This window comes from Chiloscyllium plagiosum, unplaced genomic scaffold, assembly GCF_037043375.1.
Source record: "Chiloscyllium plagiosum isolate Xiang-an unplaced genomic scaffold, Cpla_swu_hap1 HiC_scaffold_28, whole genome shotgun sequence".
Lineage (NCBI taxonomy): Eukaryota > Metazoa > Chordata > Chondrichthyes > Orectolobiformes > Hemiscylliidae > Chiloscyllium > Chiloscyllium plagiosum.
The window spans coordinates 41056285-41084147 of NW_028270166.1; the positions used below are offsets into that span (position 1 = coordinate 41056285).

General features: G+C 40.8%; 1 protein-coding gene across 3 annotated transcripts in view; it reads right to left on the bottom strand.

Moving 5' to 3' along the window:
* Positions 1 to 27863, bottom strand: part of kdm4b (lysine (K)-specific demethylase 4B) — a 479386-nt gene that overhangs the window by 27246 nt on the left and 424277 nt on the right. For all 3 annotated transcript variants that reach the window (XM_043720917.2, XM_043720921.2, XM_043720920.2), the window contains one exon: positions 10009 to 10194. In XM_043720917.2, coding sequence (XP_043576852.2) covers positions 10009 to 10194 — 186 coding nt within the window. The remainder of the gene's footprint in view (positions 1 to 10008; positions 10195 to 27863) is intronic.

Below are 27863 nucleotides of genomic sequence, written 5' to 3' on the forward strand. Positions count from 1 at the left end.
ATTTGCACCATAACCAATAAGTGTGATTTTTTAGTTTCAATTTTGATCTAATTGCTCAATTCAATGAAATACAAACCTTCAACAAACTCTTCTTTTCTGCCCAGCATGTAGTTGATAGTAGTATCCTGTTTAATTCTTTCCCACTATTGTTCTACCTGGTAAGCATAGTGCGATTAAAGGCAGTCAGCATGGCTTTGTGAGGGGCAGGTCATACCTCACAAATCTTATTGATTTCTTTGAGGAGGTATCAAGACAGGTCGACAATGGTCAAACAGTGGATGCGGTGTATATGAACTTCAGTAAGGCATTTGATAAGGTTCCCCACGGTAGGCTCATTCATAAAATCAAGTCGTATGAGATATAGGGAGATTTGGCTATCTGGATTCAGAATTGGCTGGCTAACAGAAGGCAGAGTGTGGTTGTAGATGGAAAGTATTCTGCCTGGAGGTCAGTGTTGAATCAGGGCTCTGTTCTTGGGCCTCTGCTCTTTGTAGTTTTTATAAATGACTTAGATGAGGTGGTTGAGGGGTGGGTTAGTAAATTTACGATGATACAAAGGTTAGAGGTGTCGTCGATAGTATAGAGGGCTACTGCAGGTTGCAACATGACATAGACAGGATGCAGAGCTGGGCTGAGAAATGGCAGATGGAGTTCAACCTGGATAAATGCGAAGTGATGCATTTTGGAAGATCGAACTCGAATGCTGAATACAGGATTAAAGACAGGATTCTTGGCAATGTGGAGGAACAGAGGGATCTGGGTGTGCAAGTACACAGATCCCTCAAAGTTGCCACCCAAGTGGATCAGGTTGTTAAGAAAGCATATGGTGTTTTGCCTTTCATTAACAGGGGGATCGAGTTTAAGAATTGCGAGGTTTTGCTGCAGCCCTACAAGTCCCTGGTGAGACCACACTTGGAATATTGTGGCCAGTTCTGGTTGCCCTACTATAGGAAAGATACAGAGGCTTTGGAGAGGGTGCAAAGAAGTTTTAACAGGAAGCTACCTGGACTGGAGGGCTTGCCTTATGAAGAAAGGTTGAATAAGCTCGGACTTTTCTCTCTGGAAAGGAGGAAGAGAGGAGACCTGATCGAGGTATACAAAATAATGAGTGAAATAGATAGAGTCAATAGCCAGAGACTTTTCCCCAGGGCAGGATTGACTAGTACGAGCAGTCATAGTTTGAAGATATTAGGAGGAAGGTATAAAGGAGACGTCAGAGGTAGGTTCTTTATGCAGAGAGTTGTGAATGCATGGAATGCGTTGTCAGCTGTGGTGGTGGAAGCAGAGTCATTGGGGACATTTAAGTAATGCTGGACATGCACATGGATAACAGTGAGTTGAGGGGTGCGTAGGTTAACTTTCTATATTTTACATTAGTATTAAATCCCGGCACAACAGCGTGAGCCAAAGGGCCTGCTCTGTGCTGTACTTTTCTATGTTCTAAAGTCTTCCTTCCATTTAATGCAGACTATGCTCCTTTCAATTTCAGTATGATTTCCTTTTATCCAGTCATGCTTTCTTGCTTTCTTTCTTGTTCTTTTTTTCTCTCCCTATTTTTGAACTAAATTGAATTATGCTGTGGTCACTGCATCCCTAATGCTTCCCTGCATGTTCCACCTCATGTTCCACCTCATTATCCAAAACCATGGCTCCAAACATTTTTTTTTGTTCACAAGTTAAAACAATCAAATTCTGAACATAACTGGAAATATTAACTTCCTCTTAACACTGTTTCCCTACCTTGTTATTAAAATCTTCCACAATTAAATCTGTCCCTCTAATTTGACTAAAAGTCCCATCTTCAATTTTCACTCCACAGCTTAATTTGTTAAATATTCCCTATTACGTGACTGAGCCAGTGCTATTCCTCATCTCAACTCAGTTCTTCCTGAAATTATATTTTAATTAATGATTCCAATTCCCCAAAATAAACACAGAATGCTTCAAATACGAGCAGAACAGTTGCATTGGTAGTGAGACACACAGAATTAATGGGCTGAACTTCTGTTAGTTACAAGTCTTGATTTCGACACCAGACTGAATTCCAAGTTGGGAACACTCCTGTGGTGCAGTGGTAGTGTCCATATGTCTGGACCAAGGAGGTCTGGCTTCAAGTCCCACCTGCTCCAGAGATGTGTAATCTCTGAACAGGTTGATGAGAAGATGACTTTGCACTGTCGTTGACGGAGGGCTGACCTGACAGAAGTTTATACAAATCATGAGGGGCATGGTTAGGGTGAATAGTCAAGACCTTTCCCCCCGGATGGGGGAGTCCAAAACTACAGAGCACATTTAAAGGTGAGAGGGGAAAGACTTAAAAGGGACCTAAAGGGCAATTTTTTTCACACAGAGTGGTATGTGTGGAAAACAAGCTACCACAGAAAGTGGTGGAGGCTGGTATAATTGCAACATTTAAAAGGCATCTGGATGGGTATATGAATAGGAAGGGTTTGGAGAAATATTGGCCAAGAGCTGCAAATGGGACTAGATTAATTTAGGATATCTGGTTGGCACGAAAGAGTTGGACCCAAGGGTCTGTGTCCATGCCAAACATCCCTACGACTCTTCACACGTTTGGTGCATATTTCCTAGGATTGCTCAAATGCAGTATTAGTCAAATCAGATCCCTTCCTAATATGTGTTTTTATTTCCTATGGACTGAAGCAGTTCAAGACAGTGTCTCACCTCTACCTTCTCAAGAGCAACTAGGGAAGGACAATAAATAATGGCTCAGCCAGTGATGTCCATATCCAATGAACAAATTCAAAAGCAAGCACAAAAAACAGCAAAAGCTGAGACTAAAACGTACTGCATAGTTTCCAGTAGTCCAAAGTCAATTACTGGACTCAAAATGTCAAGTTGGCTCTATGTACAGTTTACATCCAAAAGATCCCTTTTCTAAAATTTAAGCACAATATTCTACATATGGCACACTGAATACTTCTGAACTTGAAAGGAAATTTCAAAAATTTTCATATTCTGATAGCACAACATGAGCTGTAATAAACCTATAATTTTCATCCTGCATTATCAGTCATCCCTCATTTTAAATTCCACAACCTTTCATTTTGTTTGTTCACCTGGGTAGTATTTGATATGCTAATCTATTCATGCATCATATTCAGTAAAACCCACTGTTTTCCTCAAAATAGATTCACTACACACGAGGGATAGGAACACATGCTCCCCATATTTGCAGTAGGCTGACAAGTGAATTACGATACAATGAACAAATATTTGATCGATCAATCCTTATAAAAAGAATTAATTATTTAGGCTTTGCTCACTTCATGTTGTGGTTTCAGAGTGACTTTTGAAGAAGAAAACATGATCAATGTGAGAATCGGATGTGATTAGCCTGATTTAAGACAGTAGGGACCAATGGATTAAATACTAGACAAGAGTAATACCAATTCTACATATTAATGCTCAATGAAACTGTCAGAAAATCAAATATCAATAATCTGGTTATTAGAATTTAAGACTTCAATAAGAGTTAGAAATTAATGTGCAGAACCTCTAAGGCAGTTGGTCCTTTCACACTCAGTTGACAGAACTAATGAGCAGACAAACATGCATTGGCACAAGTGAATTTAGGCTTGTATATACAAGTACAGTTCAACAACCCATTTGATATTGCTTAAGTATTATGAGCTCTCTCTTTGATATGATGTATACAATACATGCAAAGGAGATTTGGCTAATTTGCTACATTTGCTTTCTTTTGTAGGATAAAGAGATTTTATTTTTAACCCTCACTTGCAGTTAGTCCCACTGTCTGCCCATCTTAATCACCTCAAGAGTGAGGCTGAACTACCTGAATTGGATCAATAAACTGAATAGATCAGATGTTTGAACATCAAAACTTGAACATGTTCTAACATGTCTTTCAGAAGGAAGAGAAAAAAACTAGTATATATTGAGTGACGATCTCAGAAGACATAAGTTAGTAAGTAGCGCAGAAAGGTTAATGTGAAAATAAATTCAAACTTAACTTTGCCTTGGATAAGGTGACAGTTGTTTAAAATACTTGAAGGTAAGTTTAGGAAAGTCATGAAGATTTTCATTCAGAGTTAACATTACGAACAAGTCCCTTGCAAGAACCCCCACCTGTCGAATAGCAGGTTTTGAACTACAATAGTTAGAATGGCAGGCTTTGAAATACCTGCAATTTGGTTCAGGGCTCAAAACAATTTCTTTTTCAAGTGTTCCTCCTAAGACTTCTCAAGGGTTACTTTATGATTTTTAGGGGCTTCTTTGTCAGTTTTACTACTACCTTCATTATGTGACATACACACTCAGTGACAATATTATGTATTTGTACTGATCTATTGGCATTTTGGACTCGCACAATAGCAGAATTAGAATTCATCAATATTCCTAATCATATCACTGTTCAATTAAACTTAAAGCCTCAACAAAGAGGGAGGGTAGTAAGTTTGTGGATGCCACCAAAATTGTTCATATAGTCGACAGTGAAGGAGGTTATCTAAGATTACAAAGTAATATTGATCAATTGGACAAATAGGCTGGAGGAGTGGCACATAGAGTTTAATTTGGATCAAATGCAAGATATTGCATTTTGGTAAAACAAATAAGGCCAGTTCATGGTGGGGCCCTGGATAGTTTTATCAGACAGAGGGACTTATGGGTTCAGATACACAGTTCTTTGAAAATTGCACCACAGGTAGACAGGGTGGTTAAGGCGGCATTTAGCACGCTTGTCTCTATTGGTTAGACCAAGGAGTATCGGAGTTGGACCATGATTGTATTGGACATTGGTGAGGCCACTTTTTGAGTAATGTGCACAGTTCTTGTGGCCTGCTACAGGAAGGATAATATTAAATTGGAAGGGGTTCAGAAAATATTTACCAGGATGTTGCTGGGGCTGGAGGGTTTGAGGTATAAGGAGAAGCTGGGACATTTTTCACTGGAGCGTAGGAGGTTGAGGGGTGACCTTGGAGGTTTATAAAGTCATGAGGGGCAGAGATAAGGTAAAGAGCTAAGGTCTTTTCCCGAGGGTGTTCAAAACTAGAGAGCATGTTTTTAAAGAGAGAAGATAGAGATTTAAAAGGGACGTGAGGGGCAACATTTTCACAAAGAGGGTGGTAGATGCAGGTATAGTTACAACATTTAAACAACATTTGTTAAGGTACATGAATAGGAAAGGTTTATAGGGATATGGGCCAAACATAGGCAAGTGGGACTAGTAGCAAGTTTTGAGAAGATTTGTAGTTCAGGTTGAGGTTCTGGATGTGGGTTTGCTCACTGAGCTGGAAGGTTCACTTCCAGACGTTTCATCTCCCTAAGAGGTAACATCTTCAGTGGGCCTCAGACAAAGCACTGCTGATAATTCCTGCTTTCTATTTATATGTTTGGGTTTCTTTGGGTTGGTGACGTCATTTTCTGTGGTGAAGTCACTTCCTGTTCTTTTTCTCAGGGGGTGATAGATGGGGTCTAGTTTGGGAAACTGTCAGCATGGATGATTTGGACCTAACGGTCTGTTTCTGTGCCGTTTGACTCTAAATGCCTGGCCAGTCATCTGTTCTGTTCTTTGAAGAAATGTTTTTACAGCTGAGTTTATGACTGACAGAGAAAACAGACTAGGGTTACTAGTTAAGCTGTCGATGCAGTTGAGAAGAGTCAGCAGGTCACATCTGGAGAACAGTTTCCTTGTAGCAGAAAAACAAGCTTTCAGTTCAGTCACCTTAGCAGAAGAGTTTTAGTTTGTGAAAGCTCTGAGCTGGAAGAGCTTGTACAGTGGTTTTCAAGTTGTCAGAGCTGATAAGATGTTTAGACTAGCAGAACTGAAAGGAGGATCAGGTCAGCAGAACTGGAAAGTCATAAAACTGTTTCAGCAGTGCAAAAACAACTGGAAAGAGTCAGTTAAGAAATAAATTTTAAAGTTGAGATAGAACAGGTACTTAACTAGGATTGAGTATCTGTACAAGAATATTACTGGAAAGCAGTCTGAAACTTTGTTTTGCTATTTATGTGTGGAACAATCCAGAAATGTGCAGGTTAAGTGGATTTGGCCACGCTAAATTGCCCCATGTTGTCCAGGGATGTGCAGGCCAGGTGAGTTAGTCATGGGAAATGCAGCATTATAGGGATAGAATTGGTGGACGGGACGGGACGGGGGGGGGGGTATTAGGTGGGATGATCTTTGGAGGGTTAGTGTGGGATTGATGGGCCAAATGGCATGCTTCAACGCTGTAGGGATTTTTTGATTGTATGAAACTTTTGAATTGTCACATTATATCGATATTTGTTTTGGTGTAATAAACTTAGCTTATTTTGTTAAAGAACAATTTGAGTCTCATGTAAATATGTTCAATGACTGAGCATTACAGTAATCAAGTGCAAAAATTAAACTTATGGCCTATCGAGCCTGATTTCACTCCTGGATCATATTTGTCCAGTATTAATATCATTGGGGATTATATCACAGCACGTAATGTTTCTTTTTAGAAATTAAAAATTAACTGTACAAAATGGAATAAATGCAATTAAATCAGCATGAAGTGTATTACATGTAAATAATTTCAGCCATGTTGTTTTAGAGGTTAAAATGTAGAATATTAAAAGAAAAGATTGAAATAAATTAGATTAGATTAGATTACATTACATTACAGCGTGGAAACAGGCCCTTCGGCCCAACAAGTCCACACCGACCCGCCGAAGCGCAACCCACCCATACCCCTACATTTACCCCTTACCTAACACTACGGGCAATTTAGTATGGCCAATTCACCTGACCTGCACATCTTTGGACTGTGGTAGGAAACCGGAGCACCCGGAGGAAACCCACGCAGACACGGGGAGAACGTGCAAACTCCACACAGTCAGTCGTCTGAGGCGGGAATTGAACCCGGGTCTCAGGCGCTGTGAGGCAGCAGTGCTAACCACTGTGCCACCGTGCCGCCCACAGCCAAACAGCTGGTTGTCTGCCATCCTTGCAAAAAGTGCAGTCCAGAGAGATGATTTTATTTTGCGATTTGGAGATAAATGACTTTCAATGCATTCAAGTAAACACTAAAACTTGTTATTTCTTCTGATCAAAGAATAAATTTTATATTAGGGATGCCCGGTTCTACCTCCTTCCCAAGATCCACAAGCCTGACCACCCTGGCCGACCCATTGTCTCAGCATGCTCCTGCCCCACTGAACACATCTCTACCTACCTCAACACTGTCCTATCCCCCCTAGTCGAGGAACTCCCCACATACGTTTGAGACACCAGCCACGCCCTCCACCTCCTCCAAGACTTCCGTTTCCCCGGCCCCCAATGCCTCATCTTCACCATGGATATCCAATCCCTCTACACCTCCATCCGCCATGACCAGGGCCTCCAAGCCCTCCATTTCTTCCTCTTCCGACATCCCCAACAGTACCCTTCCACCGACGCTCTCATTCGTTTGGCCGAACTGGTACTCACCCTTAACAATTTCTCCTTTGAATCCTCCCATTTCCTCCAGACCAAAGGGGAAGCCATGAGCACTCGTATGGGCCCCAGCTATGCCTCTCTCTTTGTTGGCTACGTAGAACAGTTGATCTTCCGTAATTACACCGGCACGACTCCCCACCTCTTCCTCCGCTACATTGATGACTGCATTGGCGCCACCTCGTGCTCCCGCGAGGAGGTTGAGCAATTCACCTACTTCACCAACATATTCCACCTTGACCTTAAATTTTCCTGGACCATCTCTGACACCTCCCTTCCCTTCCTGGACCTCTCCATTAATGACGACCGACTTGACACTGACAATTTTTTTTTTACAAACCCACCGACTCCCACAGCTACCTGGATTACACCTCTTCCCACCCTACCTCCCGCAAAAATGCCATCCCGTATTCCCAATTCCTCCACCTCCGCCGTATCTGCTCCCAGGAGGACCAGTTCCACCACTGAACACACCAGATGGCCTCCTTCTTTCGAGACCGCAATTTCACTTCCCACGTAGTTAAAGTTGCCCTCCGATGCATCTCGTCCACATCCCGCACCTCTGCCCTCAGATCCCACCCCTCCAACTGTAACAAGGACAGAACGCCCGTGGTGCTCACCTTCCACCCTACCAACCTTCAGATAAATCAAATCATCCACCGACATTTCCGCCACCTCCAAAACAGACCCCACCACCAGATATATTTCCCTCCCTACCTCTTTCCGCCTTTCGCAAAGACCGTTCCCTCCGTGTCTACCTGGTCAGGTCCACGCCCCCCTACAACCCACCCTCCCATCCTGACACCTTCCCCTGCCACCGCAGGAATTGCAAACCTGCGCCCACACTTCCTCCCTCACCTCCATCCAAGGCCCTAAAGGAGCCTTCCACATCCAAAGTTTTACCTGCACATGCACCAATATCATTTATTGTATCTGTTGCTCCCGATGCAGTCTCCTCTACATTGGGGAGACTGGACGCCTCCTCCTAGCAGAGCGCTTTAGTAAACATCTCTGGGACACCCGCACCAATCAACCACACTGCCCTGTGGACCAACATTTCAACTCCCCCTCCCACTCAACCGAGGACATGGAGGTCCTGGGCCTCCTTCACCGCCGCTCCCTCACCACCAGACGCCTGGAGGAAGAATACCTCATCTTCCGACTCGGAACACTTCAACCCCAGGGCATCCATGTGGACTTCAACAGTTTCCTCATTTCCCCTTCCCCCACCTCACCCCAGTTCCAAACTTCCAGCTCAGCACTGTCCCCATGACTTGTCCTACCTGCCTATCTTCTTTTCCACCTATCCACTCCACCCTCCTCCCTGACCTATGACCTTCATCCCCTCTCCCACTCACCCATTGTACTCTATGCTACTTTCTCCCCACCCCCACCCTCCTCTCATTTATCTTTCCACCCTTCAGGCTCTCTGCCTGTATTCCTGATGAAGGGCTTTTGCCCAAAACGTCGATTTTACTGCTCCTCGGATGCTGCCTGAACTGCTGTGCTTTTCCAGCACCATTCTAATCTAGAATAATTAATCTTGTGGTCAGCCCAAAAGCTGGTGATGTAATCATGCAGATGGATGGAGCTTTGCAAGGCTCTCTAGCTGCAATTTCTCTGGATATTTGCTGGGACAATTTTTAGTTGCAGTTTGAAACTTGTGTGCAGTGAGTGAAGTCAGCCAAAATAAGTGAGAGTTAAGAAAGAATTACAGGCAGAGCAGAACACCATCAATGACCAAGAGGACAGTGGAAGAGGCTTAATCTTAATTTGAATTTTATGAACAACAGAAACTGAAAAATTTCAATCTAAAGTCAGTGGGAGAATCTACAGTCAGCCTCGCAGTGTCTTAGCGCAAAAAAAAGTAGCGAAGCAGCTTGGAGGTATTGGAACAGCAACCAGAACAAGGGATGAAGACCTCCATTGTCAAGAGAAGGTAAGTGAAAGTTTACTTCTGAGAATTTCTGCAGCTTAGAAAAATTCACCAGAGGACTGTGGCATACTTATTGGTGGCCCTAGAGAAGTAAATAACTTTTAAGACTGTTGTGCAGCACAAGTTTAAAAATCTCTCAACCCCAGGTTATAGTCCAACAGGTTTATTTGGAAGCACTAGCTTTCGGAGCACTGCTCCTTCATCAGGTGGATAAGCAGCCCGCTCCGAAAGCTAGTGCTTGCAACTAAATCTGTTGGACTATAACCTGGTGTTGTGTGATTTTTAACTTTGTCCAACCCAGTCCAACACCGGCATCTCCAAATTGTGTAGTACAAGAGAACTCTTTAGATTTAAAAAGTAAATCAGAATGCATAACAAACTTATTTATAAGATAATAGTTCTTGTTTTCTTTATGCTTTTAAAAAATATACAATAACATTTGTTTTATTTAAAAAAGTAAATCTACAGCATGGTTCAATCGGTTAAAATTAGATACTACGGCTTATTTAACAGTTCCTGAGCAGATCATAACAGTATTGCAAGTAATGATAGACTTGGCAAGTCACCAGCTCAATTGTAAATTATCCTCTGCCATGACTGGCCCAATGTAATTGATGCGTATACTTACATTCTGATTGGTTGTTTTGTGCTTGAAGCAGATGATAGACACAACATACGGCCAGTCATCTGGTTCCATTACAACCCCTGCAGCATGAGCACATGTCACATGAAATGATGTAGAACAATGTTCATATGAACACTGGATACAGGCCCCTGAGTAGCTCTTCACCTTTTTTCTGCAGTACACACATTTCTGATAAAGACAAGAGAAGAAAACAAGAATATACCTTTTAGTTTTATTTTTACCAGCTTGTAAGCAGCAAAATATTTCATTGGTTCATTAATTTGACAAACTGAACATGTTAACAGGAATAAATATTACCATGAAGCAAATTTAAATTGAAAAATATGAACTATAGAGTAAGGTCTCAAGAGGATAACTTTGGTCAAGTTTCAATACTGTTATTGTACATAAGGAACCAAAAGGCACCATCTGCTTATGACTCTAAGTGTGTGTCAGTCCTAATATCTATATTGGGAATGAAAACAAAAGGTGTTCCCATCTGTTTCTTAAATTGTTATGCCTATAGTTGCATTGTAACTGCTACGAATAGATTCATGTACTCAGGAAGACATGACTGATCAAAAGATCAAACCCAATGTCTGGATGTAATCTGAATTTTCCATTTAAATAATCATTTGCTGAACAAATTTCAAAACTTTACTTCCATCATGAATGTTATGCACATTAATGGCAAATCACTTAAATTAGCTGAACAGAATATTGCTCTAAATAGTTGAACACTGACAGAAACCTCAAAACATTTATAGAGTCAAAGAGTCCTACAGGACAGAGACGGGCCCTTTGGCCCAAACTGGTCCATGCCGACCAAAATTGATCTGGGCTTCCCTTTGAAACACAAAGCGTCACTCCCCAGTAATTTCCCTGTAGAATATCATTGAATGCAACATTCTGTACTCGCCTCTTCCTCCATTCCTCCTAAAATATCTCAAACTGTTAGACATGTTTAGGTCCAGAATGTATGTGTGTAACTAGAATCCAAACGGCCAATAGCTTAAACAAAGTTTCAGTGACCTACACCATCCTGAGTTGTTCACAGATTTTGACACAAGTGCTATTAATCCATGACTTGACTCTTAAATAATCTTTAAGTACAGGTTGAACAAGACTGAGGCAGGACTGTGAGCAAATGACATGAAGATGGGTGGGGTGAAAAAAAAAGAAAAAGGAAAGAAAGAAAGATCAGGTAATTTTTGAATCTCATGTTCCTCAAAACTCAATGATTTTATTGCTGCACCTCTAACGAAGAATGAATTATTGGTCCCAGGATTGACTGCTTCGACAAGATACAACTATAAAAAGATTGATGTAAAACCCAATTTCATATTACTTAATATAAAACTTCGAGTAACTTTTACAAAACATTAAAAAGGGCAAAAAAGAAGTGAGTTTTAGCATTTCAAGATTGTGAAGGTGTGAAACTGAAAGCAAGAAAGAAAGAAATCAAGTGATTTGTTTTTTGGTCCTCTCCACTTAATTGCAAAGACATTGCCAATACATAAATCACGAATCACTCAAAGTCAAGTCACATGTTCATTCGATTAACATTCTAGTCAAATTGCTCATGACTAGGAGGTCAATGAAACGTTAATCTGTTTTCATGTTGGGGTTGTCCTGGTGTTCTCCCAAGGGCCCCTTTGAAACTTTTTCTCCACCCTCACAAAAGCACCTTGATTCTATGTCTCATTCAAATACATGTTGTTCTTCCTTAGTAATATGCTTAAGTGTCAACCTTGATTAAGTGCTCAATTCCTTACAAACATTAATGGCATTTCAGATGAATACACAAGTTTCTGGCTCAGAAATAAGATGTTGCTGCTGATCATTAAAAAGTACTGAGTTAAAAAAAACAGCAGTGATGTTTTATAGGGAAAATGCCTGGCAGCTGATCTCCATCAAATTTCAACAAGGTAAATCCAGAGTGTACTTCAAAACTAAATCATGACAGCAGGAATAGGAAGACACTATCAAAGTGACATATAGCAAGCTTAGGCATATTATTCGTTAAAGGATTTATCAGCACTTGGATAAATTTAGGAAAATATAGACCACAAAAATTCTAGTTAGAATACTGCAATATGGTGTAGGGAGAGGATCATTTAAACACAATCTTTAGCATCACTCTACACAGGATAATCCAAATGGCAATCTACATCTCATGCATGATGTGATTGTTACTTTGACAAAATGGGGGTATGTGGTTTACCCCTCCTACAGGACATTAAAACCTGTTTATCTTCTTTAATATAGGTTTTACTGAAAAACTGAAACCACATTTGAAAGGAATTCTATCAGTGTGACACCAGATTAGATGGAGATCTCAACATTTTCAAATGACTGTCTACAGACAATCGGCATAGACGATCAATTTAGCAAGAATTTCCTGCCATTCGACACTTGTCTTGCTCATCCATCATCTTCGTAACTAGGGCCAATGGCAACGGTGAGCCTCAAAGTCTTGACTTCATAGCATCTCCTTTTTCTGACAGGATTGAATGCACTGAGTTCAAGAAATTTGAAGGTAAATGTTCATCAATGCATGGCATAGAACAACCCATAATTTGGTGTCAGTTTCGGTAGTGTCAATATTAGTTGTTTTTGGGGGAGAGATAAGGGAGAAAGGAAGGGAGAGAAATTGCAAATCACAAGATCAAACATTTAAATTTTCATCCAAAATGTGCATCAAAATGATTGGAACATTAAAATTAAAGCTCCAGCAGAATGACAATGGCTGGTGTGTTATTGTTCAATTTCTTCTCAGAGACAGCGTGACATAATTGTTATTACTGTTCCTCAAATCAGTTAAGTTTGATTTACCCATCCGCACCTGGAATTGAGGAACAAAACAACCAAAGGAATTGAAAATTGGCTTTAAAAGGTACATAAAATCAAGTAGGAGGAAGTGGGTACTGCAGATGCTGGAGATCAGAATTTAAAGTGTGGTGCTGGAAAAGCATAGCAGGTCAGGCAGCATCCGAGCAGGAGAATCGACATTTTGGGCATAAGCACTTCATCAGTTCCTGATGAAGGGCTCATGCCCAATATGTTAATTCTGCTCCTTGGATGTTGCCATCTTGCTGTGCTTTTCCAAAAACCACACACTCGACTTTAAAAGGTGCATGTAAAATAAAAGCTCCTCATTAAAAAGTGGTGAATACAAACTGCAGTGTTGCACTATTAAGAGAATGCTGTGTCACCTGGATAAGATACACCTAGCAGCTGAACTCATTGAAGTTTCAGCAATGTAAATCAGAAGTGCACAACAGATGCTCCGACAGGATCACCAAGAATCATCAGTCCACAGAACAAAAGCTTTACATTCTGTTGCAAGAAATCACATTTTTCTGCAACTTCTGGAAACTTTCTGAATGTCAGAACATTTGAATCAAGGCCAACTCCGGCTTGAACCTGGACTGAGTTTCAGCATACCTAATGTTCCGGGGGTACAGATAAAGATCAGATCACCTTTATGGGTCACTGGATGGGTCCTTGTAGATAATGTTTAGGAAGTAATGTAGAATGATTAAACTTCACCCAAGTTGTGCATGTTTCACAAGTAAATCTGCCTTCTATCAGGTGTTCTGTCAATCATATAGGACGGTGATATGTTGAAATAAGAATGATCAGATTTTGTTGCGTTGTTCTTGAAGAGTGTTCTCCAAACAAAATCTTTCAAAATAAAAACAAACAAATCTACTTCACTGTCAATGTTCATCACTAAGTATCTGACATATATGCTCCTATTCCACCCTCATAATTTGACCAGGTTGGCTCTGAACACAGCAAGTTTACTCTGTTTGCCATATCATGTAGGTGCCCTGGGGTGGCTCAGTGGTTAGCACTGCTGCCTCACAGCGCCAACAACCCACGTTCAATTCCAGCCTTGGGCAACTGTCTGTGTGGAGTTTGCACATTCTCCTCGTGTCTGTGTGGGTTTCCTCCCGCAATCCAAAAGATGTGCAGGTTAAGTAAGCTGGCCATACTAAATTGCCCATAGTGTAGGTTATTAGTCGGGGTAAATACAGGATAGGGGAATGGTTCGGGTGAGTTACTCTTCAGAGGATCGGTATGGACTTATTGGGCTGAAGGGTCTGTTTCCACACTGTAGGGATTCTAATTCTAAAAAACATAGAATCACTCTTCAAGCTCAGGAGAGCAAGAATTGGCAATGGGCACTGCTGCAGATACAGCTTCATTATCTTGAATTTTATTTGTTTTGCAGGCATCAGGTGGACCGCAGACTCTTTCCAGGTCAGCAGAAGTGGGAAGGAATTGGCAGGATGTGCAAAGAGGTTGACTTTTGAAGATACTGCTGAAGTTGGGTGGGGACAGATGCAAAATGGATGGGTTTACAAAGTAAAACTCTAGCAGGAACAAGGGAATTAGAAGAAAATTCTTGAGTGCAAGGAAAATAGTGGCTGAAAGCTTGGCACCAAAGACAGAAATAGCAAAAACTCAAAGAACTTTGTGATTAAAGCCAATTGAGACAGGCATTCTCCATTAAACATACATGGATGTGTGGTTTAAGCTTGTGAATTCAGCAAAGAACATCTAAATACTGGCAAATTTAAGTGTGTGATGGAGGAGGAAAGCTACTGTCTAACATGGGTCAGCTTAAGGATAGAAACCATTGTAAATCCTATTAGCCGAGTCCAGGTAAAACAAGATATTTGAAAGTAAGATCAACAGATAAGGAATGGATAATTATAGTCTCCTTTGTCAACAAAAATAGAGGCTTGTGGAACACCAATTTCACTTGAATAAACATTCACGACTTTTGAGATGGACCTTTAATAATACAACTATGGTAACAATCATGTACTTCGAATAGGAGCTGTTTAAAATGAACTTAACTGTAACTTGAGGATACATACAAAATAATGGAAAACTCAGAAGGTATTTCATTTGAAGAAAATGTTCACTTAAGCATCTACATAAGTTCAGAGTTTAGAGGCAAGGAACAAATATTAGGCACTGTTGAACATGATTGGAAGGTTTCAAAGATTCTAACGCTAATCTGAAAAAGTAGACATGAGTAGGAAGTCATCAAAGTTGTGTGAAGCTGTTTTAAAGATTCTTGAATGTTCTCTGTACTAAACCTTACTTCTGGCACTTTCTACGAAATGCAGCTTCCAATAAAATTAAGAACACTCGAGGCTGTTCAACCTCATCTTAATTCTAAATAATTAGATGATGTGAAATAAGACGGGGGAGCTGAGTTGAATTGATTTATCCTTCTGAAGGTAATTTATTTGTGCCATTATTTGGGGTGACACCTAACTACAGGGGATAGAAAGAACCTTGAGGCATTCAAAGATCTTCAAGACCATCTGATTGAGAAATGAGAGCTTCATCACCACTCATCTTTATTTATTGGACATAAACGAGACCTTATACAGCATCCTTTTCAAGGAATGAACAGTGTCACAGGAATAGATGAAAAGATGATGCTTAGTGTGTAACCTGAGCGCTTCGAGTCATAGAATCAGAGATGTATTGCACAGAAACAGATCCTTTCAGTCCAACTCATCCATGCCGACTAGATATCCTAACCCAATCTACTAAAGGTGCCAATGATACAACTGCAAGCACTAAAATACTTGGAAATAATTTTGACGCTGTTAGGGAAGCTTAGGTAAAGTTAACTGGAATACAGGTCATTCAGCTATAACGTGAATTAGCTGCGACGCGATTGATGAAAAGGGGACGCTGCACCTAAAGCGTGAGCTTTTAAAATGTGTGTTGGTTACAGTGTGATTGCATCACCAATATCAAGTGCCATTTTTATATAGCGCAGGGTCATACATGAATGCAACCATCACATTACAGAAAAAAATACATGTACAATTGTGGTTCATTTCACATTCATCTTTGAAGCAGTCAGATCCAACGAGGAGAGCAGCATGTCATCTCACTCCTTTACTTCTAACTATCCATTAAGTTGTTCAGGGAGATAAGGGGGTGAGGGGGACAGTATTGTTCCATTAGAAAAGCAAAATACTGGCAGCCACAAGATGTCCACCTTAAGACATTATTGATGAGGAAGCAATCAAAATATTGCTGCATCACCATCAATAATTCCTTTTTTAAGAGCCAACACAGTCACAACTAATCAACTGTCTTCCTTCTGTGTAGAATGATTCTTTATTTGAAAAAATAACTTGCAAGATTTACACGTATCTCAAAAAACTTACTGTCCATTGTCAAATTTTTGACACCTGTAGGAACATAGAAAATAGGAGCACAAGTAGCCCTTCGAACATGCTCCATCATTCATTATAATCGTGGCTGATCATCCAACTCAACAGCCTGTTCCTGCTTTCCCCCCATTTCCTTTCATCCCTTCAGCTCTAAGTACTATATCCAACTCCTTAGTGAAATCAGAGAGATACCACCACTGCAAATTCATATATCTACTCAGCTGATGTTAATAATGAACAAGTTAGATCTCAGATTAAAACTTGACTTGATTGACCCTAACGGTGCAGTTCAGTTACTGAACAATCTACAAGTGTATTTCTAACACAAAGAATAAAGTGTTTATTAGACAAGAAGAACACAGACTATATTAGACAAGACAAGAAGTTTGGAAATATTTCAGTACAAACATGTGTAAAAAAATTCAAATTCTCACTATTCTTTTTTATCCAACAATATCTTATAACTACCAAACCCAGCAAAAATTCACCAATATCTCTACACAAAGGCTTCTTGCTCAGGCTGGTCCAACTGCAAATGTTTCCTTCCAACAAATTTCGGTGCTTTTTTTTCAGCCGCAACATGACCTCCCAACTCCTATACTCAATACTCTGACCAATAAAGGAAAGCATACCAAACACTTTCTTCACTATCCTATCGACCTGTGACTCCACTTTCAAGGAGCTATGAACCTGCACTCCAAAGTCTCTTTATTCAGCAACACTCCCTAGGACCTTACCATTAAGTGTATAAGTCCTGCTAAGATTTGCTTTCCCAAAATGCAGCACCTCGCATTTATCTAAATTAAACTCCCATCTGCCAGTTCTCAGCCATTTGGCCCATCTGATCAAGATCCGTTGTAATCTGAGGTAACCTTCTTTGCTCCAATTTTGGTGTCATCTGCAAACTTATTAACTAGATCTCTTATGCTCACATGCAAACCATTTATATAAATGATGAAAAGTATTGGACCCAGCACTGATCCTTGTGACACTCCACTGGTCACAGGCCTCCAGTCTGAAAAACAACCCTCCACCACCACCTTCTGTCTTCTACCTTTGAGCCAGTTCTGTATCCAAATGGCTAGTTTTCCCTGTATTAGTGGACAGGAGAAAAACAGAAAAAACTATCAGGCCATTTTGCTGGCATGAGTGACATAGCACTATTTCAGGTTTGTATCAATTTGCTTTATGTCTATTTATTTGTATTAGATCTATTTATTTGAGTCTCTATGTAGCCTTTAATGCAACTTATATTGATATACATATGTCCATACTGGCTGCACCATGGATCAATGTGTATGCTGAACGCCCATCATACCCTCCGAAAGCATGATGATCCAGGCATGTATACAGCAAGACATTCAGCCAAACCTTTGCTTTCCATCCTAAAACATCCTTAATTATTGTCTGGCTTCAGTGTCCAAAGATGTTGGTGCGAGAGAAATGGTCAGCAATATCTGAGTCAGGGAGTTGCGTAGTATATATGGAAACAATGTATTTGTATCGCCTGGGATTAGGGGCCCTGCAGGTCGATGTCACATACAGCGCACAGATCTCAGCGTAGCGTGTGATGTCATTTCAGGTTGGCAAGCTGTAAACAATGAAGTGCCTCTAGGTTTTATGCTGGAGCTTCAACTATTTACAAGCAGCATATAATGACGGATGAAGGGACAAAATGTAAGGTTGTTAATTTTTTTTTGATGACACGAAGATCAGCAGAAAAGTAAATTGGGAGGAGGAACCCACAAAGAACCTACAAAGGAATTTAGTTAGGTTAAGGGACTGACCAAAAAAAACAGATGGAGTGGAACATAGGAAAATGCGAACTGAATGTTGGCAGAAGTACATTATTTAAATAGAGGCAATTTACAAGATTCTGGGATAAAGGGATCTAGGGACATTCTTGTACATAAATCACGAGTCAATATGCAGGTTCAGCAAGTAATTAGGATAGTAAACAAGTTATTATGATTTATCACAAAGGGAATGGAATATAAAAGGAGGGAAGTTTTGCTCAGGCATTATTGAGACCACAGCTGCAGGACTGTCTCAGTGCTACCATATCTTTTCTCAAGACACAGTTCAAAAAAGATTCATTTGATTGATTCCTGGGATAAAGGGGTTAATCTTATTGGTAAAGCTTGGACAGATTGGACTTGTATCCGTTACATATGGGGACTAAAACTGCTCACAGTACTCCAGATGTGCCTGACCAGCATCTTGTACAGTTGCAGTAAAACTTATCTATGTAAAATCCAAACCCCTTGGAACAAGGTGCAGCATTCCATTGGCCTTCCTGATTACCTGCTGCACCTGTGTGCTAGCTTTGTGTTTCATGCACAAACATCCCCATGTCCTTTTGTATTGCAGCTTTCTGCAGTTTCTCTCCAGTTGAATAATACTGTTCTTTCATTCTCACTTCTAAAATGAAAATCCTCACACTTTAATTTGATAATAAGGCATTATACCTAACAGTTCCCATCTTCACCCGCCAAGCACTATCCCCTAAAGATCGCTGGAAAAGTTGAAAACAAGAATCCACTCCATTTTTCCCTCTCCACTTCATGGAACAATCTGACAGTCATTATTCTCTAATTAAGATTAGATATCTAACCCAGAACATTCTGCTCAGCATGTTTTAACTGTACACTGTTTGAGACAGGCTAACAGGGACAATATTGAACATGATAGATGCTGGAATTTGACCATCCTAATTTAGTTCTGTACGTTTTTGGCACATCTGGTACCGGCTCGGTAGAAGAATTTCATGTCAAAAGAAATTAAAATTAGACAACCAGACCAGTCGGTCAGTTCTGAGTCCTGAGTCTCAGTGCTCTCCAGACTGCTCACAGTGATCTCTAAAGGACCAGGCCAAGCGGGCACATTTTCCAATTAAAAATGACAACTCTCCCAAGAGTGGAGGGTCAATGGGAAGCCAACATCGCTACATTGGCAATCCCACTGTCCAATTTGGGAGTTGCAAATTTGTGATAGGAGGGTAAGTGAGGTGCCCTTTGTCTGGAAATGCCCCATGAAGAAGAGATCAGTCTTTTATTTAAATTAAGCAACCAGAGCTATCCAGCTGAGATTCTGGAAGAGTAAGCTTTCTATAGGATGAGCAGTTATGTCCTGGTTACCACAACAGAATAATGCATCAAGGTTGAGAGGGGAAGAAGTGTGTGCGCATGTCCTTTTAGAAATTAATTCCATTCCCCCCCCACCAACACACACACACACTTCTCATCCTGAGCCTACTACCCTCACTTGGACCTAATGCAGGCCAAGGTGTGCCATCTGCTGTGCCAACTGGAAACCCAAGTCCTTGTGGACTTGGGGATGTAATAGCCCCATAATCACTCTCCAACAGGTAGCTAAACCAACCTGAGCCATATCCATTATAAACAGCTTTAGATCATGATCATGGTGGTGAACCGGCAAGCAGGCCAGTGGAGGGAAGTTTTGTCTCAAAACCCTTCAGATTAAGAATCCACACTGACCTAAAGATCCCAGTGAATATTTGTAGTCTTCTCTTGTTGGAGAAAAGAAATTGCAATAGAAGTCAAACTTCTGTTGACAGGAAGGCTACATACACGTCAATGTTCAAACTCAACATTCTATCCCATTACTAATTGGGAAATAAAGTACAACATCGATGCAATACACAAGCCAGCTGGGAAATTAGAATTATAATATTCATCAGCAACTGCTTAAGAATAAAAAAAATTTCTCTCCTTGGTCTGTCAAATAAAAATGGACTGATTTGTCATATAGGCTCTGAAAATTACTCCTCCAATGGGGAAACGTTCCCTTTTGTATCAGTTGATCCAGGCCACTTATCAACCTCAGCTTCAAAATCTTTGCATTGACTGAAGTTAAGCCAAACATCCTTTTTCATAAAATGTGCAAGGTTATTTCAAAACGTTTCATCGGAAAAAGAAATACCTAACGTTGAACCATTGACAATGAAGTTATTCCGGTATTTATGGACTGAAATGTCTCCCCACTCCCCATCCATGTTATGCACCAAAGCCATTAAGGATTATTAGCTATGGCTCTGATAATAGGCTTTTAAAATCATTATTGTGATGACAGAATGGAGAAGAAGTGTCAAGATGGTTTCAGAAAGATCAAGCTAGAAATAAGCAAGATCAGTCACAACATATTCAGTCTGTCTGTTTGGTAGGATAATAATTAGCTGTAATGTTCTAGTTGGCAACTTCTCCTCACAGTGAAAACTCCTAATTGATATTCAGTCCTTATGTTTAAAACAAAGTACAAAAAAACCTGAATATTTTAACCTGACAACCATGTTTTCTGAAAATTTCACATTAAAGTGACAATAATGTACAAAATCAGATGAACAGGCAGAAATCTTGTTTCACATTGCAGAATGTGCTCACTACTTAACCCTTCCAGGATCACACTTATATCCTGAGCTTTACTTGGCAGTTCATCTGAATTGAAATTAAGATTGCTTATCCTCTGCAGTCACGTTTTTTGAGAGTTTCTAATGACAGGAATTTCCTTTGCATATGGACACAATTTATTTCCAGGCTCATTACAATAAATATTGTGAAATTCCTATTTGAAATATGCAAACAGAGTGAACTTACTTCCAGAGAATTAATCATTCAGAACTCAGGGCTTCCAAAATATACAGAACTATTTTTTAAATGGCTCAATTGTATTTGGGGTGGGGGTAAGATCATTAGGGGAAATCAATGGTTATGGGGTAAGGACATGAAGTAGGGATATCTCCCATGATCCTGATGAATGGCAATGCAGGCTTAATGGGGTGACAGTGTACATTCCTGCTCCTATTCTCATGAGGGGCAGGGATACAGGTGCTGGGAAAGGATAATTGTGATTGGGGCATTAGGAGGTGTGCACGTGTGGTGAGGTAGTGTGTGCGTGTATGTGTGAGAGAGAGAGACACACACAAAGAGGGTGCGCGCACGGCGAGAGAGCGTGCACGGGTGGCAAGAGAGACAGTGCATGTGTGCACGGAGGGAGAGAGTACGTGCACATGGCAAGAGTGAGTGTGTGCATGGCAAGAGAGAGAGAATGCGTGGAGAAAGAATGTGCGTGCATGGCGAGAGTGGGCGGGCATGGTGAAAGAGAATGTGTGTGCATGGCAAGAAAGTGCCCACACAGCGCAAGAGCGGTGTCACAGAGCACTCGTGCACAGTGAGAGAAAGTGGGAGAGTGTGCACGTGGCAAGAGAGAGCAAGAGAGAGTGCACACATTGCGAGAGAGTGAGAGTTTGTGCACTCACATGGAGAGAAAGAGAGAGAGAATGTGTGCGCGGCGAGAGAGTGCGCACGTGGCAAGAGAGAGAGAGGGAGAATGTGTGCAGGTGGCGAGACAGCATGTACAAGAGAGGGAGCACATGCACAGCGAGAGTGAGTGAGTGTGCATGTGACGAGAGAGAGAGAGAGAGAGAGAGAGAGAGAGAGAGAGGGAGAGAGAGAGAATGCTGTCACAAAGTTGATCCCTTTTTTCTAAAAGCTGTTCACTTTCTAAAGGATACTATGTCCTTGAACGTTTTCAGAGGGGTCGTAAACAGGCCTCACTCCGATTAAACTAGTTTGGTACAGAGAGGAAAAGGATTTTGAGAGGCCTTTTGTTTATATGTAAACAGATGAGACTTCAGGCCAAAGTGGTCACGTTTTAGAAGTGACCTGTATAATGAAAGGGGAGAAAGTGAGGACAGCAGATGCTAGAGATCAGAGTTGAAAATGTGTTGCTGGAAAAGCGCAGGTCAGGCAGCATCCAAGGAGCAGGAGAATCGACGTTTCGGGCATGAGCCCTTCTTCAGGAATGAGGAAAGTGTGCCAAGCAGGCCAAGATAAAAGGTAGGGAGGAGGGACTTGGGGGACGGGTGTTGGAAATGCGATAGGTGGAAGGAGGTGAAGGTGAGGGTGATAGGCCGGAGTGGGGGTGGGTGCGGAGAGGTCAGGAAGAAGATTGCAGGTTAAGAAGGTGGTGCTGAGTTCGAGGGTTGGGACTGAGACAAGGTGGGGGGAGGGGAAATGAGGAAACTGGAGAAATCTGAATTCATCCCTGTGGTTGGAGGGTTCCTAGGCAGAAGATGAGGCGCTCTTCCTCCAGCCATTGTGTTGCTATGGTCTGGCGATGGAGGAGTCCTACGAAAGGGGTATAATGAAAGGGGTGTGGTCAGCTCTCTAGCTGAGCAGATCAGTCCAGAACTACTTAGAAGTTTGAAAGTGAGCTGTGTGGAAACAAACTCCCTCTCTCTCTTCTCTTGCCCTTCTAACTTCAACTTGTATGCATTTGTTCCATTTTTAAACTTTTTTTTAAAAAAGGAGGTTTGCTAATTGGGACTGTTGTGTATATTCAGAACAGCATAATTAAGTCTAGTTTGGATAGTCAGTTCTGTAGGGGTTCTTTATTCTGTTCTTTGTATTTCATTGTGTAATTTCATGAATAAATTTTTGTCTGTATTAAAACCTAGTAGTCAACCTAGCTAACTTAATCCGGGTAATTTTCACTGTACACTTACCGAAACAAATTGCAAAGTTATGGTCTGGTCTGCCAGAGTGGTCTGGCCTAGTCCATGACAGTGCAAGGCAAGAGAATGCGTGCATGTGGTGAGACAGTGTGCACACATACACACACGAGAGAGACTATCTTGAATGACCACACCTGACACAGGATTATACATCAAGATTGGGGAAGGGGAGAGGTGTATGCGCATGTCCTTTTTGAGATTCATTCCACTCCCCACTTCAATACACACATACTTCTCATCCTGAGCCCACTGCCCTCACTTAGACCTAATGCACGCCAACGTGTGCCATCTGCTGTGCTAACTGGAAACCCAAGACCTTGTGGAGCTGGAAACTTAATAGCTCCATAATTACTAATAATTGGCTGATAGTCACTCTCCAACAGGGAGCTAAACCAACATGAGCCATATCCATTATAAATAGCTTTGGATCAGGATACTGGTAGTGAACTGGCAAACAGGCCAGTGGAGGGAAGTTTTGTCTCAAACCCTTTCCGATTAAGAATCCGCACTGACCTAAAAATCCCATCGAATATTTGCAGTCTCCTCTTGTTGGAGAAAAGAAATTGCAATAGAAGTCAAACTTTTGCTGACATAAATGCTACATACACAACGTTCAAACTTAACATTCTATCCCATTACTAACTGGGAAATAAAGTACAACATTTATGCAATACACAATGTCACGGTCACAGAAAGTGCTGAGGAGCCTGGGTGTGGTTCCATTTCCAGCTAGATACCTCCTAGTACTATCTTGTCTCTTTGTGAGGAGGTGGCACCTAGTCTGGGGTCAAGGTTTCCTGTCCCATCTGTTGTCATACCTTCACTCCGGGGAAACAGTGGCTAGGGTGATGGGGTGATGGACTGCAGGTATGTGTGCCTCTCGGAGGACGTTGGACCTGGTATTGGGCATAAAGGACTAATGGGAGGCTGTGGGACGGAAGTAAGTGAGAGATGGTGTTATATGTAATAGTAAGAGTGATAATGTATGACTGTTGGTGGGAAATGTGTGCAGTAGTAGAGATGGACTAAGTGTGAGGTGACAGAGAGAAGAGTGTATTACTTACTCTGGCACAGAAGTCATTGATCTTCTTTCTGCATTGCTAGCCATTCCTCCATAACCTGGAGATGGTACTGATCCAGATGACCACCTCAGACCAGGCTGACAGGATCTGGTGACATGGTGTCCTCTGCCAGTCCCTTGAGAAGAGGACAGCCCTCCTCTGCCATAAGTACATGTCAGGAAATTACAGTGCCATCTTCCCCTTCTCTGACATGTTCAGAATTTATTCTTGACCAAGCAGAGCACAGTTCTTAGTTTTGGAATGTCAGTGCTGGTCTGGCTGCACAACATGCTTTAAAAGGTGGCACAGGTGCAAGTGTTGCTCGTATTTTGCTGGATATCCATTAAATGGCAAGATGTGAGAATGACATGCGGTAAGATGGGGCAGAAATTGATTGCAAGGGGCAGGGTAGGTAATTAATTTAGTGAGCTTGGTAAGATAGGGCAAGAAAATTCATCAGATCTTACAACAAAAAACCTACTAAAAAAATAGATGGATTGTATTATGTTGATTAAGTCAAAATTGCAAGATTTATCCCATGGGAATAGTGTAGTTGGTCTAATAGTTCAACTATGATTTTGAACTGAGGGGAACTGGGCCTACACCTGATCTTGTTTCTTATCTTGTTTCTTATCTTCTTATGATTGGTTATAGAGTGGTCAGATTTCATTCCTGAGAATTATCAAAGGAGGAAAGGAGACAGCACTCATTTCAGTCTATTCGGTACTAAGGGCTGACAAATGTTTTTGCTGTTCCTCAAAAAATGCATTTACAAAAACCATATATACTCGTGTAAGAGTCAAGTTTTTTTAGACTATTTTTAAAGGTTCAATTTATTACACGATACTTGTTTTGAGGGGGTGAAATTCATGCTGCAGTTTAAAATACTGTATTATTAGCAGAAATCGACTTGTTTGCACAACTAATCCCGGGTAAAGAGAGAAACACAATGAATTACAGTAAAGCTAGTTACTGCATAAAAACATTAGAAACAAGAGTGAATTTTGTTTATAAAATTTTATTTATACATACCGGTATGAAAATTTAACATGTCAAAGATTAATTGGAATCCTGCAAAGTCATACTGCTCAACATAGTCATGGCCTGGTATAATGGCACACTTAAAATGAAACATTTATTAAATTCTACATGTGCCTTGAACTTTCCCGCCAAATTCTTCCATTTCCTTCCCATTTACTCTTGTATGTTGTGAACCTCAGCAACATTAGCAAATTTGTCAAAGAATTGAAGATAGAACATAGAACAGTTCAGCACAGAACAGGCTCTTAGCCCATGATATTGTGCCGACCATTGATCCTCATGTATGCACCCTCAAATTTCTGTGACCATATGCATATCCAGCAATCTCTTAAATGTCCCCAATGACCCTGCTTCCACAACTGCTGCGGGCAACGCATTCCATGCTCTCACAACTCTGTGTAAAGAACCCGCCTCTGACATCCCCTCTATACTTTCCTCCAACCAGCATAAAACTATGACCCCTCGTGTTAGCCATTTCTGCCCTGGGAAATAGTCTCTGGCTATCGACTCTATATATGTAGCTAATATATCTCACTTTAATTCAGATAAAATGGCATAGTTAAAATTAGTAACTTTATAACGATATTAACTTTTGGATGTATAGTAAACAAGGTGCAACAATTACCGATAGACTCAGTGAATGAACAAACGAATGAACGGAGACACAACATAGTAAACAAACAGCGATGAGTAGAGTTACTGGTGTGAATGAGTGAATGCAATTTCGTTTAAGTAGGTTAATAGGAACATGCAGTTTCCTTTGTAATGTGATATAGTAGGGTCAATTTTTACATGACATATGAAAATTACAAGATTTTTTGGCTAAAAATAAGGTGTTGACTTTTACATGAGATCAACTTTTACACGAGTATATATGGTAGTAAGTGTGGAATCAAATTTACTTATGAGGAAAGTCTCCAACGGTGCATGCGTTGTAAAAGATTTTCGATATGGTGAGTGAATCAGCATTAACAGAGCCACAAGCAGTAACTTGGGTAGGTGTAGGGTTATGCACACAGTTTAGAGAACATAACTTGCTTACAGGAGGACTTATTGGCACTGGCCCATCAAGCTGAAGGATGGATATTAAACATTGAGTCTAATTCCGCTTTGAAAAGCAGAACAAACAGGTATTAAACCTAGCGATTTTTGAGAATTAAACCTGTTCATAAGCAGACTTCATTAAAAATCACACAGACTTAGTTAAAAATTTGGAGTCCAAATATACCTTTGGACGATAACCTGGTGTTGTGTGATTTTTAACTTTGTCCAGCCCAGTCCAACACCAGTTCCTCCGTTTCATAGGCAGATGTAACTGCACTGCAATGCAGCACACATTGAACAAAACACCTTTCAATCCAGACTTGTATGAAGCAAGGAATACGTAAACAGGCAATGCTGTGATCAATAGCAACAAAGATAAAATTTTGAGGCTTTAACTAGTACGTAGAAGGACATAACATTTAATAGCATAGAAATTGACCATTTGGCATAACTAAACACCTAATCCAGTGTTACAATGTTCAATTCATGCCTCTATCATTACCTGACAACTTAACAAGTTATTCCCTTCTCAATCACACACTTTTCTAGTTTCCCTTAAATGACCATACGATTTGGGAGCAGAATTAAGTCATTCAGTTCAGCGAATACGCTCCACTGTTTGATCATGCCTGACAAGTTTTTCATACCCATTTTTCTGCCTTCTCTCCATAAACCTTTATTCTCTGAAGAGTCAGGAAACTAACTCACTGTCTTAAATCTACTCAATACCTCCACAGCTTCTGCAACAATGAGTTTCACAGATTCACCATCCTCTGAAGGAGTTCCTCCCAATCTCCGTTCTAAAAGATCATCCCTGCACTCTGATGCTCTGCCTTCAGTTCCTAGTCTCTCCTACTAGTGGAAATATCTTTTCCACGTCCACCCTATCCACGACTCTCAGTATACTGTAAGTTTCAATTAGATTCCAAAACACACAAAATTAGAATCCTTAAAAACTAATGTTAAAATGGCAGATGCCACGGTGGCTCATCAGATGCCCATCTAATGCAGAATCTACCACGCAGAATGTTACTAACTGACAGTAATTAACTTCTTGGAGGATTCACAGCTGTAACGTGACAGATCGTTCATTATGCAAATTAGCTAGCAATCAAAGTAATAATTACATTTAGCTATAATTAATTCTGACAATATCAATTTTGGTCAAATTTACTAATCAAATGCTCTTCAAAGTAAAACATTTCTTGTTCTCAAATAGAACGCAGATTCTAAACTTGCAGACAACTTCACGTTTTCAAAGTTAAAAATCACACAACACCAGGTTATAGTCCAACAGGTTTAATTGGAAGCACACTAGCTTTCAGAGCGACGCTCCTTCATCGGGTGATTGTGGAGGGCTCGATCGTAACACAGAATTTATAGCAAAAATTTGCAGTGTGATGTAACTGAAATTATACATTGAATTGATTGTCTGTTAAGCCTTTCATCTGTTAGAATACAGTGATAGTTTCACTTCTTTCATGTGTAAATCATGTGTTTTAAAGTTGCATTCTCGGGTTAGCTGTTAACAATGGTGATAGCTAGACAATATGTTGAAGGTGTTAGCCCCCTGTGTTCTCTGCCCGGGGCTTGACATGTATGCTCAAACTGTCAGGAAATATATAAATGCCAGATTCATCAGCCGTACCCATAAGGTAGAGCAAAACATCACCTGTTCCCAACGCAATGCCATCCAGGCTCTCAAAACCAATCACAACATTGTCATCAAACCAGCAGATAAAAGAGGAGCCACTGTCATTCAGAATAGAACAGATTACTACAAGGAAGTGTACCGACAACTGAACAACCAGGAACACTACAGGCCACTACCAGCTGATCCGACTAAAGAACATACCCGAGAATTAAACACACTGATCAGAACTTTGGATCCAGTCCTTCAGAGCTCCCTACGCGCCCTCATCCCACGTACTTCTCGTGTAGGCAACTTCTACTGCCTTCCAA